The following is a 15,947-nucleotide window of genomic DNA, read 5'->3' on the forward strand; positions in this document are numbered from 1 at the left end:
TGTAGTAATATGTACATATGTATTTATGTATTACATCAAAGCTTTTATATTCCCTATCAGACTTCAGTGCTAGTCTTGCCTTAACGCTTTTCGTTTTTTGTTATTGTTTCTATTTTCGTACCTGCTATTTGTTTTTATATATATTTTTCATATAACTTACATACGTATGTATCTTGTAGATACCCTCACTTTTGCACGAGAGCACCATCTGGTAAAACATCAACCCCCCACACTAGTGAACACAACTTTATACACATATGTACATATGTATGTATGTATGTACAAACATACTCCAACCCCCACCCCTTGCGGTGTAAACTTTTAGCTTTTCTGTTATTTCATTTATCTATTTTGTCATTCTGTTATTCCGTCGTTAGTTTATCCGTTCGGCGTTAAGTTAGTTCGCCACCCACTCGTTTATCACCTCTTTCGACCAGTTGGTATGTATGTATGCAAGCGGTTGTGAGTTTCGCCAAAGTTCTTAGTTACGAGCAGGGATGCCAACCGAGGGAGAATTCCCTGATTTTGGTGGAATTTGAATTTCTCAGGGGAATCGGGGAATGGCTTTAAATTTTGGGTGAATTCAATATACAAACGATTTTTATTGGAACATGCCTATTGGGAATAAAACTGCAACTTGTAATAAACTCTCGTTACGGGGTAACAGATTTAAAACATAACGCAATTGCCGCATGAAACCGTGCGGATATTAAAGAAATTGAAACCGTGCATAACGACACTTTTCACTTCACCTTTAAATTTCACATTATCATTTCTTACTTCGGAGAATTTTTTCAAAATTAATTTAAAACAATTGCAGTGGGTCATTCCATTGAAAAGAGGAAAACGACATAAATTTAAATATGCCCTAATTATATCTATTTCAGTAGTTACCTCTTTTTAAATTACTACATTTCATTACTCTTTTGAGAAATATTAAAAAACCAAAAAAAAGTTGTAATTTTTGTCTATGAAAACTTTTATTTCATGCATAATTACTTAAGACTAGTCACAAGGAGATGTTCCACCAGTCATAACTTTAAATATTTTTTAATATTTCTATGGCGATTATATAAACCTCATTCATATTTTACAACACAAAATCATTGTTCGTGAAGATTAAGTAATAGAATAATAATAGATTGGCGCTTACACATATGTTAGTGTTTAACCGAGCTTCTCCTCCGATTTGTGGCGTGCGCCTTGATGTTCTCACACAAAGCGGAGGGACCTACAGTTTTACGCCGACTCCGAACGGCGATTGCATTTGTATGAGAAGCTGTTTTTCATGGCAGAAATACACTCGGAGGTTTGCCATTGCCTGCCGAGGGACGGCCGCTGTTAAGAAAAAGCCTTTTTTTATATTTTTTTGCGATGTTGCCTTGACCAGGGCTTGAACCCGGGTGCTGATGAGTGAAAGCGCGCACTGCTTACCACTACACCACAGCGGCCGACAAGATTAAGTGTTTTGGCTAAAATTCATCTTTGAGTGCTCAAGGGTAAAATAGAGTTCTCTTCAGTGTCCCACCAGTCACATTCATTCAAATGATAGTTAAATAAAACTAAGAAATCGTTTGGTATTTTTGTTAAAGCAATTTTATACATTAGTTATCGTTCTACTATGTTAAAAAATATCTTTCGGTCTTATATAAGTTCTGCCGACATAGTTCACAATTGATCACATTCTGGAGTAAAATGTCCCACCAGTCACAATGGAATGGCCCCAATCAGAAATAGACTTGCACAGATAATTTGAAGGTAACTTTACTTACAAAACAAATGTTTAAAAATAAAACTTGTCTTCATTTAAGTGCGACTTGTAGACAATTACAAACATTTCATAAAGATTTATATGATTCTAAGGAATAATCTATCTATGTCCGATAAATATATCGCACGTTTAATAATATAGAAATGTAATTAAAAATTTAAGTTTTTTGAGATTTCATCACACAAGTAATAAGCTTTATAAGAATATGTTAAGCCTAACAGGATGACTAAGCTCCCCAAAAAGGCGGAAGATATGTATCTCTCCATCTGTCTTTTGGTACACCAACTGTATGAATTGATCAAATTTTAAATTTTGAAATAATTCTGTATAGTATTAAACGTGCGATATGTATATGTATGATAGATATGCTTTACGAAATATACTCGGAAGTTTTATATATTATTAAAAGGCTTCCTTTGTTATCTCATAATAATTAAAGATATTTCTTGTTTTTTTTTTAATAAAAATGAGAATGAAGTGCCTTAAAGAGTAAAAGTTATTTTGGAGGAATACCATTGAAAATAGGGAAATTTTTCCAGGAATTTGGGGGAACTAGAGTTGGCATCCCTGGTTACGAGTATATTATTCTCTGTACATTTAAAAATTTGCTCTTTAGCTATATAGATGCTCTCAGAGTATTCGCTATAGTATATTCAGAGTATATGTATGAATATATATGTTCATATGTAATTGGTTATATATATGTATATATATGTACGTATATACATATCTACATATATTTATATATACATTTGAGTACGTATTCCAACGTAAATAAGTTCTATACATAATTGCATATGTAATCGCGTATATTTTGCTTTTTATACATACGACAGCAGTGGTGTTTTGCTGTTTTTTGTTGTTTTAATTACTTGTTTCTGTTTCTAAATATACTATCCGCAGCTATGCACGATTTATAAGCAAGTCTAAAAATAGAACAGCAGGTCACGGCCCATTCAAACACCCAACAATGTTAACACATACATATATATGTACATATGTATGTATACGCACGAACATATGTACATACATACACACATAATAGGTATGTGTATGCTTACATACATATTTACATATATCGTAACTGATTTTTTTTTTATTTATTTCTCATTCGACTTAATTCAATTTCACTTTATACAATCGTAGAATGAAAAGCTGATAAGTAGAAAATAGAATTAAATTTTGTACTTATGAATGTACATACATGCATACATGCGAGTAAGTTGCACATATGTACATACCTATGTATAATGCAAGAGTTGAAAATTTTAATTTAAAGGGCAGATGTTTTCTGTAGTTTCGACCAATGGAATAAGGAAATAAATAAGTTCACAGCCCTCATATGTATGTTAGAGTGGTCCAATTTTTGTGTGGAGAAAAACTTTCATCCTAGAAAACGGGGCACCCCCTTAGTTTTTTCCTTTTGATATTTGTAATATCTATACTAACTTTCAATTTTCTACTGTAACCACAATACAGGGTGCTCAATGACCTTGAAATGCGCTACTGCATCGCTGTGAAACTGGCAAAAATGTTGGTGATTTTTATAAAAAGCTACTGTTGCCATGACAACTGAGACTTGTAATATTTTTATTGATATATCTTATATATTATTATATATATATATATTAATATACAACTTAAATTTGAAATGTTTTTAGGTTGCTCTACCAATTATTTGATTAAAATATATACGCAATACTTCTAGAGTAAAATATGAACATCGTGAGAATCCTCTAAATTTATACTTAGAAACGTATAGTTTGGTACCAGCACTTCTTTCGGCAAGAGAAAAAATTTTGCAAGGTGCCCCAAACCCTATCTCAAAAAAAAAATTTGTTTGCACCACTATAATGTACATTAGACTGCATCACTCCCCATACAAAAAAAAAACGGTACTGTTTTTCCATTGGAATTATAAAATCTATTATATTTTACGACCTCCACCAAAATATTTCGGAAATATATTAAGATTTAAGTGAGCTGGACCGATTTGAAAACATCTTCAAAAATGTAGTTTTTTATGAGTAAAAATAATTCTTAAAGATGTTGATGAAAAAATTCCCTCAAATGACAAATGCTTAAAAAATTTACATAAAAATATTTTTAAAAACTAAAAAAAAAAAATTTCAACGGAATGAGATTTTTGATGCTGTTTTTTAACTTTTTTCAAAGATTGGTGTAAGTAAAACTTGAATAACTGAACCTAAACTCTTCCGATTTAGACTTGTGAGGTATCATTTGAAAGGTATTTTCTCACCCTTTTTATTTCTTTGCTAATAAGCTTATTCCAAGGATGAAAGATAAGGGTAGGATGAACGAACATCATTCAAAGTTGAATTAGGATGTGTTGGTATTTGAAAAATAAAAATAAAAAATTTGGAACACGAATGGCTTTTTTTGCACATAAATAATAGTGCAAACTAGTGGAAAAAAAACCTTTCTACCGAGATCCCATAAGTCTAAATCAGAATAGTTTTGGCTTAGTTATTTAAGTTTTTCGTAAAAACAGTAAAAAAGTAAAAAAACAGCATCAAATTCTCAATATTACGATTCCGTTGAAAAGATTTTTAAATATTTTTATGCAGATTTTTTAAACCTAATCCGTTTAGTCATCTGAGGGGACTTTTTTCAAAAAGTTTTTTTAAGAAACTACATATATTTTTTTCATAAAAAACTCCATTTTTGGAGGTATGCATTTTCAAATCGGTCCAGCTCGCTTAAATCTTAATATTTTTCCGAAACATTTTGGTGGACGTCTTAAAATATAATAAATTTTGTAATACCGGCGGAAAAACCGCAACATTTTTTGGTGATGCAGTCTAATGTACATACATATGTACATATTTTTATTTTGACTAAATACATGAATATGGTATCAATAATGAGGCAGCATTCTAAGAATCATTCAATTAATGTGAAACGCCCACAACCGTGTGTTCAAAGAAACAGACGTACATACATATGGGTCATTCCATATAATATCTACACCTCAATACTTTTTTTGTAGTGAAATATATTTTTTTACATTCTTTATCGAAAAAAGAAGACACTTATTGAACTCACGGAGAAGTATCTTTTTTTAATTGTTTGCAGTTAATTAACTATTTGTCGGAGAAAATCAGTTAAGGTATCAAAATGTGCGTAATTACCTCGGCTTTCCATGAGAGTGTAAGATAGAATAAAATAAAATAAAAAATTTGCATTAAAAAATCGCATTCCTCCGTGAGCTCAAAATATCGGAAATTTTTCGATATTTTCGAATATCATGACGATATAAAAAAAAAAAATTGTTATCTTCTTTTTTTCGATAAAGAATGTAAAAAAATATTTTTCACCCCAAAAAAAATATTAAGGTGTAAATATTGTATGGAACGACTCATATTATGCTATAAAACTGCATATCTAAAATTTTTCTAATAATTTTTATTAAAAAGTTTAAAATTTTTGGGTGTAATTGTTAAAAGTTTGTCATTTTCTATAATTTTTGTAAGAAGTTTGAAATGTGGATTTATGAGATGCTGTTTATGTAATGCACTAGACTTTTATAAAAAAATTATAAACATTAAATAAACAAAAGAAAAATAACCAAAACTGGTAAGAATGTCACATAAACTCCCTTCCCATGGGCTGTATTCTAAAAATTTTAAAGTCTTTAGGGCTAGATGCAGTATTGTGATGAGATCAGGGCACAATAGACCTGCTAGTCGCAGTGCCTACTCCATTTATATCTATCTATATATTTTCGCTGGACAAAGCCATTATCCAGACTGTCTGAGCTTTTTTATTTACGCTCAACGCCTAAGAGGTCATACATACCGGGTCTTTGCACACCGAGCACATCATCTTGAAGAGTTATAACTTAGGCTGGCTTTCTGTGGTTCATCTAAGGGATACACTCGCAGGCCGCCGCCCACTAGTTTGTGTCAAAATATAAAACAAACAAAAGTCAAATATTAACCGTTATTTCTAACGGAAAAGAAGTCAATTGTTAACCGTTGACCAAAAAATAAAAGTCAAATATTAACTCTTAATTTTTGACTGAAAACATATCGAAGAAAAAATAAGGATTATTTATCGATTTTTTTGTAACAAAAACCTAACAGTTACGGTCTCTGCCGCCGAGTATAATTTGGCCACGAAACATTTTCTTGAAAATCGCAATATACATAAATATGTATATGTACTACCTTCTGATAGTCGGGATAAAGGGAAAGTAGGTCCTGCAAGTTGGAAAAATAACTAGACCAAACACTTATCGTTTATTTATTTGCGCACTTTAATCTACATAGTACATATTTTAGCATAATAAAGTGTCTTAGGATGACAGGGTGAGACATTCAATCTGACAATCGAATAGTTATCAGAAAGAGAATTTGTACACTCACGAGTGGCTCCGTCCGATTTTTTTTGCACAAACACACATGCGCCGGATGAGGCGCTGAGAGCAAAATAAACGCATGCGGCCAATAACAAACAACCGCGAAAACCGAGACACTTAAGCGAAAATTTTGTTTTTAAAAACTTCTTATATACAACATTTGAGTCCCTAGTATTAACAGGCACTCAAACAAGTGTTCACACGTTATTTTTTTTAATGTTCACAATGGTTTTCAAGGGAATTTTTTTTTTACTTTTTTATCAAAAAATATGGTTTATGCTTTAAACAGAACCATATAAATCAAAGTTTCAATGTCATAAAAAAATTTTAAAAAATTCAACAAATTTTCATCAAAATTTTGAGCTTTTAATCAGATTCCTTAACACATTTTTGGGCATGCAGTTTTACGGCCCATGAAAAATTGCCTGATTTTTAACCGCTTTCAAAAAAATGTTTTTATTTTTGTGTGTTACCGCATAACTTAGGGCCACGTTAACAGAGAGGAGGACCCATACTAATGTAGCTTAGATCGTATCATTTGATCATAAAGAAAATAAAGGTATTCGTAAATTTTTTTTATGAGAAATGAAGTCAGTTTAGTTTTTTGTTTAAAAATTATATTCTTTTTACTGGCGGATTTCCGCACTTTTTTCTATAAAAATATGAATTTCTTATGAAATAAAATACGCAATACCATTCACAAAAAAGTTTATGTAAAAAACAAATACAAAAGTCGTCAGCAAAAAAAAAAAATTAAACCGGTTATAAAACTTCATGAATGAATTTTTTTAAGTTTTGTATTAAGTTTGAAATTTCGGTTCGTATAAACATAAAAAAGTTTTATAAAAAAATAACAAAAAAATTCAATTTGAAAAAAAATAGCGAATAATCAAAAAAATCAACATGTGAACACTTGTTTGAGTCACTGTACATACATATGTACAAATAATATATGTATCTACATATGTACTATGTATTATATGAAATATATGTACATACATACATACAGTAATGTGCGAGTCGGGTACTCGCCGTTTAATGAAATTGATAAAGCACATTGCTTTTATTCGCATTTTTGCTCGCGCTCGGAACAGTCGTCACATTTAGTTGGCGGCCAAGCTACGAATTTGTCGGTCGCTCGGAGTCGAAACGCAATAAATATACAAAATGCAAAAAATTAATTGTGTTTTTCGAAAAGTGATGTGAAATAAAACTGAAATAAACAAACAACAATTATAAAGCAAACTCAAAGGAGAAAAATATATTTAATTGAATTCAACGACTCGCCCTCATCATTTAAATTTTGATTACATAGCATAATATGTATTATCAGCAATACAACAAAAGTATATACACGCCCATGTATGTATATATGAAATATGCATACATAAATGTATAAGTTCAAGTATGCACATACATACATACATATATACATATGTACATATGTATTTCATAAAACAAAATCTAGTGAAATTAAGTGTGACTTCGTTTATTTGGATTTTTTTTTATTTGCTTTTGTAATAATCATTTAAATAATTATGTGCTGACATTTACATACATAGATATGTACATATGTACTCATCTACTTATTAAATTTTTTGTATTAACCAATAAAATTTACATAGGCACACATTTACTTACATCCTTACCTACATACAACATGTGTACATATGTATATAGTTACATATGTATGTATATCAAACGGGCAAATGTTTTAATTCGTGGAAAAATTCTAAATTTGTAAATAAAGTGAACAAATCTAAAAATAATCTCTAAACATTCGACATGTGTTGATATGTACATATATAACCTCTAAAAAATGTGTCTCAATAGTGTTTGCCTTTAATTAAAAACTAGTTGAAGTGCTAATGGCGGCATTACCATGTTTTACAGGTACATACCATGTTTATATAAAACTTTGATTAGAAAACAAAATAAATTACATATGTAAATAAGTTATCGCTTAAACAAGTATGTATGTATATGTGTTTACCCGCAATCACACATATTTACATGTGCGCCGAAAATATTGCGTCAGAAATATAATTATAAAAACTTTGAAATTATGTAGGCCCGCCTTTTCTTTAGAACCTAACTTCGCGACTTCACAGGCAAAAAATATTGCCTACCAACTGTCATTTTTATTGCCTGATAAAAATTTTCTCAGAGGCAATATTTGTACGTAGGCGTTTTTTATCTTGATAAAATCATTTGTAAGATGTCTTCTAACAAGTATCTCTTGCGGATTTAATCATTTAAACAATTTTGAAAATAATAATAACAAATACATATTTCAATAGAAAGCAGCTAAATTTTTTGCTTTTAAATCATTAATGATGCCGTCACGAAGCTTACGCGCAAGTGAAAATGTAGCTGTCCAACCACAAGAAAAAAACTCTGATAATAATTGCACGCCGTGAGCAATATGCGGTCTCCTTGGAAAAATATTGCCTGATAACATTATCAAGATAAAAACTTTTGCCTGTGGAGACGCCCCGTTACATTCGAACATACATGTAAATTAAGGTGGGTCTTATAAAAAACTTCTCCTTCAGTTTGTTTTCAATACGTGTGAAAATAAGTTGTTCAGAATTTAGTTTCAGGTTGAATGTTTAGTTAAGGGAAAGGCTTAGTCATTAAAGACTTAATATAAAGACAAAAGTGAAAGTGAACATTAGGGTGGTCCAATTTTTTTCTGAAGGGAAATATTTTTATTCCATCACAAAATATTTATGTTTAAATTTTTTATATCAATTTATTTCCCGCTATAAAATACACGAAAAACTTCAAAGCCTCGGCGGCACGGTTAAATATTAACCAATTTCAAAATAAAAAAAAAATATGGGTCCCATTTTTTTAAATTTTCTATAATTCTGGCGATGGCAGCAAGAAAATTTCAAAAAGTTGATTTCGCTGTTTATTTTTGGACCATAAGTAGGCGAAGAAAATCATAAAAACAAAATAAATTTTAAGACAAATTCAAATATGTATGAATAAATATGTATATAAAGATAAAGATAAGGATAAAAGATAAAGAAATGGATAGAGATAAAGATAGAGAGGGAGATTGGAATAAAGACTCAAATATAAAGATAACGCTGATTTAGATTAAAAGCCTGATTATGGCAACTTAACTTAACGGAACGTAGAACTTATAAAATCAAAACGAAACAGATTCGACGTGGCATTAAGTTACGTTAAGAGAATGTTTAAGTGAGAGCCTGTAAGTTACGTTAAGTTGTTCAGTGTAATCAGTTAGCCTGTTCCAGTACTCCAGGATATAGTTAGACAGACATAACTGAAGAATGCGTATTCATAGCCTAAATGAGGCCGACACTAAATTTAGTTGCTGCTTTTTCGACTTAATCGACTTTGTTTCGAATATAAATATGCTCCAATGTATGTATTAGAACGACTTCTCAGTAATTCATGTAAATCTGATGGGTACTGGAACGGATTAATGAGAGCAATGAGAGTGGTACCTCTCTCTGAAAATGTCACATAGACTTCGCTGTCGTGCCCTGTCAATCGCTTTTATGCAAAACTCATTAAACAGATTCGATATGTGACAGTACTCATGTTATGCGCTGCAGTACAATGTACGTATAACCAGTGCTTAAGATGTGTTATATTATGTTATGTTACTCACCTCAATTTACCTAACCTCATCTCATCCCTTTTTCATCTCACCTTAAGCCACTGCAACTCCCCTCAATTCAAACTCACTTCCAGAGTTAGAACTTCACTACGATCGTAGTAGATTTGCTCCGATTTTTGACGAAATTTAGAAATTTACTACGCTACTCCGCTTTATACAAAATCTACTTCGGTTTTCTTTCCCAAATAATAAAGAGCACTTATTGCAGTATCTGAACTGAGAAAATTGTCTTAGAACTGTTTTTTCAAGTAGCTTTTAAAATTTATGTGGCCATTTTTAATGGAAAACTATTGTGGAAAAGCCACAACAATTTAAAAAAAATAGTGATAGGTAATTCGGAAATCACCACATTTCCTTATGAAGCCTAAAAATCTGCATATTCAAAAAATTCTAAAAAATCTGATAAAAAGGTGAAAATTTGCATGAAAATTTGTTGAATTTTCGCGAGTTTTGCATAAAGTTTAGGAATTATATTCTTATGTTTTTTTGTTGTAGAATGTACCATGTTTTTATACGAAGTTGGCGGAAAAATATTTGAATAACAATTTTTGTGTGAAAAATTTGCTGTGCCAATACTTTGTTCCGGCAGTGTATAAGGCCATGAAATAGTATTCAAATGTGAATGTATTCTCAGTTTAGTTCTATTACGTTATTTTTTTGAAATATTGGCCTAATAAGTTTCTGATTTTTATTGACTTAGAAGTACATATATCTTTGTCATCAAACATCTTATTTTAAATTTTTGGTCCTTTTTATACCCGAGCGCACTTGTGCACAAGGGTATATTAATTTTGTTCACATAACGGTTGTTTGTAACAGCCAAAACGAATCGAGATAGATATAGACAAATGTATACATAAATGATCAGNGGCGGGGCACCGCCCACTTATGATCACATATATGTATATCGGTAACCGTTCTACCAATTTGTACCAAACTCGGTGTGGTTATTGTGCTTGCCACATGAAAGCAAAGCGTTGAAAGTTATTGAAATCGGACTAAAATTACGGCCGCTTTTCATATAACGGTAAATTTCAGAAATGCTTGAAACTTCAATATTTCGAAATTGAAGGACGCCAATTTACTCAAAATTGATACACCCCGGCTTACCATCTAGCGGTAGGTTTCGGAAAGGTGAAGAAATATATTTAATACTTGCGCCGGGTATTTAATGTTCGGCTCCGCCCGAACTTAGACTTTCTTACTTGTTTGCTTTTGGTTTCTTCAAGGACTCTCTGAAATTATCCGACGAATAATTTTTTTGAACCCTTCAGGAGTCCTATTTTCAAAACAAAATTGAACTAACGTACACCAAAAAAAGAGCTTAGAATGTTATAAAAGAAATATGGAAAATGTTTGCGTTGCTAATATTTTATTGATGCTAAATATGTAGTATAGTTGCAGGACGCGATTATAGGCTACTGTTATGCATTATTTTATTTTTTTTTTTAACTAAAAAGGCAAATTATGAGCCAATATATATGAAAATTATCTACGCTCAGCTCGGCGAATCAAATCACAATAAAATTGATTTTTTAATTTGTGATTTGATCAATTTAAAATCACTCAATTCAGTCTTATGTTATATCAAGCTTAGCACATCGAAACATACAGCTTTCAGAACTATGGAAATAGCTCAAGAGAAATTTCACTTCGATAGCGCGGCCCAGGCGCAAATTATTTTATAAAATCGGATTTTCATGGTATTTGTTTTAGAGTATGCTACATTTTTAAAACAAGGTAATAGTTATTAAATAAACAAAAGAAAAATTGTCAATATCGAGGATCAAACAGCTGCGCTATGCAAGTGCCTGGTACTGTATATGAATTAAGTGCACGTTTGCATTAATACTACATAGAAAATGTGTATAACAACAAAAGTGGCAAAATAAACAAATTAGAAAAAATTACATAGCAGACCGTAAGAGTGTAAACAATAAACCGGTTCTAGTATAATTTCGCAAGATTTTGCACTTAGGAACGATAAAAGGGTGGAATCGAAACCTTGTGTTAAAAATATACTGCTGTTTAAATAGTCGCAAATACTTTTCGTTAAAAAAGTTGATATTGGCCAAATTAAAACAAAAAAATAATAATTTTCATTTTATGCTATACGCCATTTATTAAGGTGACCAGAATTTTTTTACATTCCAGGAGGACAAATTCTCCACACAAACACAATGTTTTTTCTTTTTATATTTATTTTAACACATAAATAACGAATAAATTAAGAATTCAAAGTTTCTCTAAACACTAGTCAAACAAGTTAATAGTACACAGCGTTAAATAATTATAAGACTTATATATATATACTCGTTTAAAGTAATAAAAATAAGTGACAAAATTTCCCGGAAACCCACGGCGCCGTGAATACTTTGTTCGCTCCTCCAATTACGATCGAGAATTACTCCATTCCCACGGGCACGTTCTTAATTCGATTTGACAGTTCTTCATCACTGCGTTTTGTTTTTTTTTTCTTCGCTTCAAAATTTAAATGTAAGTTATTGCTAAAAATTTATAAGCTTCCGTATTAAATTGGCCATGTACACATGTATAAACTTTACTTTTCGTACTCAGAAAAAGTGCCAGTTTTGATTTGTGAACTGGTTTCGATAAATTTCCGATAAAAATTTGTTCGTAATTCGCATGGTAATTGGATCTGAATTGCCATCAAATGAGGTAATTCGCTCTAAAAATTTTGTATGGCGAATTACGTAATTCGAAGGGTAATTGGATGACGAATGACGAATGAGAGAGCGAACTACGTTATTGGGGTGTCGTGGGAAAGCTTTATTAAATATTATTGATTAATAGACTATTTCCACTAGAGGCTTAACTGCAGTTAGAGCTCAGATAATTTCCAAGAATTTCAACATGGGGTGAGCGGCAAGGTTTATTTCTTAGTGTTTGCTTTTCTCCTTTCGTTTGCTTGTCATTAGTAGGAGGAATTACCTCCTTCGAGTTGTAATCTCCTTGTTTCAATAGGCATAAACTGCAGTTAAGACTTGGTGGAAATGAACTATAAGGCTAAAAGGCGTTTACACAGTTCAACTTTCACAGGCGGTTAGTTGAATCAAAAGTTTTCACCATTTGAAAAAAGAGTCAGCTAAATATATTTCGCGCAACACAAGATTTGGTAACTATAACCATGTGTTGAGAAGTACCTACGATATTTAGTTAACGTAGCTAGCCTCTTTTCTCAGAGTATGAAAATTTTGTTATTGTTATCTATGCACGTACTCATCTTTACTTAAATTCTAGTATTGTTTTTTTTTTTCTAAGTGTTATTCTTTAACCTTGTATTAAAAGGGTGTTAGAGGTAACTTTACTGTCAAGGAAAGCACTTTTGAAAAAAATTTTATGTACAAAATTCAACAATTTTATTGAGCTTGAAGCCGTTTTTGATGACAAATTTTACGGAAAAACAACAATTTACATTTTGGTAGAAGTTGTAGCTGCTATTTCGGAGATCACCACATCTCATCAGACTTATTCAACTGGGATTCGATCCAACGACCCCAACCGCCTAAGCCGTAGTCTACCCACTGAGCAAAGTTCGTCACGTAAACTGTTGTTGCTTTATCCACTTTTTTCCACGTGTTAAGCCAACTGCAATCAAGCGAAGCTATTCCGCTGCTATTTACACTTTATCATGTGTTTGTTGTTTTTGTTGATTTTTGTTAATAATTCTATTCTTAGAATGTTTAACTTTAAGGTGTGTGCGTCCTTAAGTTATTTGTTTTTGTTATTTATGGCGTTATAACAAATATATTCAAGAATTTTATTGAACTCGAGGCCGTGTTTAATGAACAATTATATGGAAAAACAACAATTTACATTTTGGTAGAAGATATACATAGCTTACATTCTAAAAATAGAATTATTAACAAAAATCAACAAAATCAAAAACCATATAATAAGTGTAAATAGCAGCGGAATAGCTGTGCTTCATTGTAGTTGGCTGAACACATGGAAAAAAAGTGGATAAAGCAACAACAGTTTACGTGACGAACTTTGCTCAGTGGGTATGACTACTGGCTTAGGCGGCGGAGAAGTTTGATAATGAGGATTCTACCAAAATGCAAATTGCTGTTTTTCCATAACACCGAAAAAAAACTACATAAATAGGACACCCTTTATAAATGCGGTGACTCAAAATAAATGCAGTGACTAAATTGCACTTTACTGTGAACGTTTGATAACATTGAATGATGCTTCACGGTAGCCTATCGTTGTGGTCAAGGAAAGAAATCGCCAAATTACTTCAAGCAAATTGGTTCTGATACTGAAAGTTTTTACGCGATTGTCGCGATTTTAATTTTCACGCATTCAATAATAATTTCTTATAATTATGACCTAATTAAAAAGCGAATTATAAACGACGTGTATACGCATGTGCATTAGACCGGTACCACCTTACAAACAAACAAAACAAAGTTCGAAGTACATACATCCCTGAGTCTGAAATATTTTTGGAAGGCAATTTCAAAATTTTTCTTTGCCGGAACATAAGCAACCTACATGCGGAAAAAAATTGAAATTGCCTTGGGATTGAAATACTTCCACAGCAAAAGTTCAATGATTTTTGACATTAGGGTGACTCGTTATAGTGGTAGGAACTGAGATCTGGTGGGTACGTACTAGGACGGGATAATTGAGGTCACTAAACTTTTGGAACAAACAAAAATTGTTTTCTCGATACAAGAACCCCGATATATCATACTTTAAAATCCGATACCGAAGATATGACAAAAAATGTAAAGAACGCGTCCCCACGTTCGGCCAAAAAATTACTTGTTTTCGTATTGGTGAACTTTTTTTGCGGTACGGTCTAATATACATACATCAGGGACCGAGAACAAAAGGAATGATCGAAACTAAATTTCGTACTCGTAGTTTTGTTCCCAAAAACGCATCAAAACCAAAACCGAAACGAGAAAAAAACTGTCGAGAACGTTCTCAATGGGAATTTTATAAGAACAAAATGGGGACAAAAGTCTCCGGAACGTTTTGGGCAAAGAACAAAACGGGAACAAAAGTCTTAGGAACTTTCTCTCGAAGAACAATTTGGGAACTTGACTTTCAGGAACTTTTGTGACAGAGAACGAAGCGTGAACATATCTTCTCTGAACTATTCGCGAAGAAAAGAAGCGAGAACAAAATTTTTCTCATAGCGTTATTTTAGCTTCAAATATTTGAATATTAAAATTAATCAAAAAAGAACTGAGACACAGCTATGCAAATAAAGTTAACAAAAGACTTAAGACACGAACTTTTCATGCACAGAAAATTAAAAATTGTTCCATAAATGGACAGTGTACCCTAATCATAAACGATCTGGAAGTTGAAATGACCCAGCTTTCCTCTGGCTTCCAATTAACAATCATGGTTCTCACTGAAACGAATTTCATCACAACACGCCTCTCTCATTCTTAACGTTAAGGTCTCAAAACTTGTATTCTCCTTTTGCTCTCCAGAAGAACGTTTCCCAGTCTTTTGTTCAAATTTGATCCTCCTTGTAAACATTGACGATGCATTTGTTCTCCTTTTGTTCTTCTTGAGAACGTTCCCGAGAGTTTTGTTCGCATTTTGTTCTTTACAGAAACGTTCTCGAACCTTTTGTTGTCATTCTGTTCCCGTCCAAACTGCTCTCAATACTTTTGTTCCCATTTGGCTCTTTTTTGGCAACGTTCTTGATATTATATTTTGTTCTCATGCAGAACTAAATCAAAACTGGAACGCGTTCTCGATCCTTGATGCAAATCACACGAGAAATTGTCTCGAATAAAATTTTTAGTATCAGTGGATTTTGGGCTCTCTAATTTAACCTTATTATCTCCTACAGTCTGAGAAATTGCAGTATCCGCTTTGTCAACAGAAAATTGCAGTTTAATTTGAATACTGCTTACTAAGAAAACAACTTTAAAGAGCGAAAAAAGATTCACATCTATTCAAGTGTCACATATCCTTGCTTGACTTTAATTTTTAATGGCGGTACTTAAAAATGGTTACCTCAAAAAATAGTACATTGGTCATAATTCGAAGAAAACTTGATGCATTCATTTTTATAAATATGTAATTATATACATATATGCATACGTAATATCTACATACATATGTATGTATGTATGTAAACC

The 15,947-nt window shown here is 31.9% G+C and overlaps 1 protein-coding gene across 14 annotated transcripts in view; it reads left to right on the forward strand.

Annotated features, from left to right (window-relative positions):
* Nucleotides 1–15,947, forward strand: part of HDAC4 (histone deacetylase 4) — a 76,740-nt gene that overhangs the window by 24,172 nt on the left and 36,621 nt on the right. Inside the window, exons 1-2 of one of the 14 annotated variants that reach the window (XM_017616616.1) lie at nt 7,242–7,498; nt 7,778–8,045. The exons of 10 other annotated variants lie outside the window; for them this stretch is intronic. In XM_017616616.1, the coding sequence (XP_017472105.1) occupies nt 8,021–8,045 (25 nt within the window). In that variant the 5' untranslated portion in view covers nt 7,242–7,498; nt 7,778–8,020. Of the gene's footprint in view, nt 1–7,241; nt 7,515–7,777; nt 8,046–15,193; nt 15,199–15,947 lie in introns of those variants that run through there. 3 more of the 14 variants (XM_017616619.1, XM_017616617.1, XM_017616618.1) reach the window with 3 other exon arrangements.

The sequence above is a fragment of the Rhagoletis zephyria genome, unplaced genomic scaffold, assembly GCF_001687245.7.
Source record: "Rhagoletis zephyria isolate East Lansing unplaced genomic scaffold, Rhagoletis_zephyria_1.1 Rzeph_scaffold_01233, whole genome shotgun sequence".
In the NCBI taxonomy this organism is placed as follows: domain Eukaryota; kingdom Metazoa; phylum Arthropoda; class Insecta; order Diptera; family Tephritidae; genus Rhagoletis; species Rhagoletis zephyria.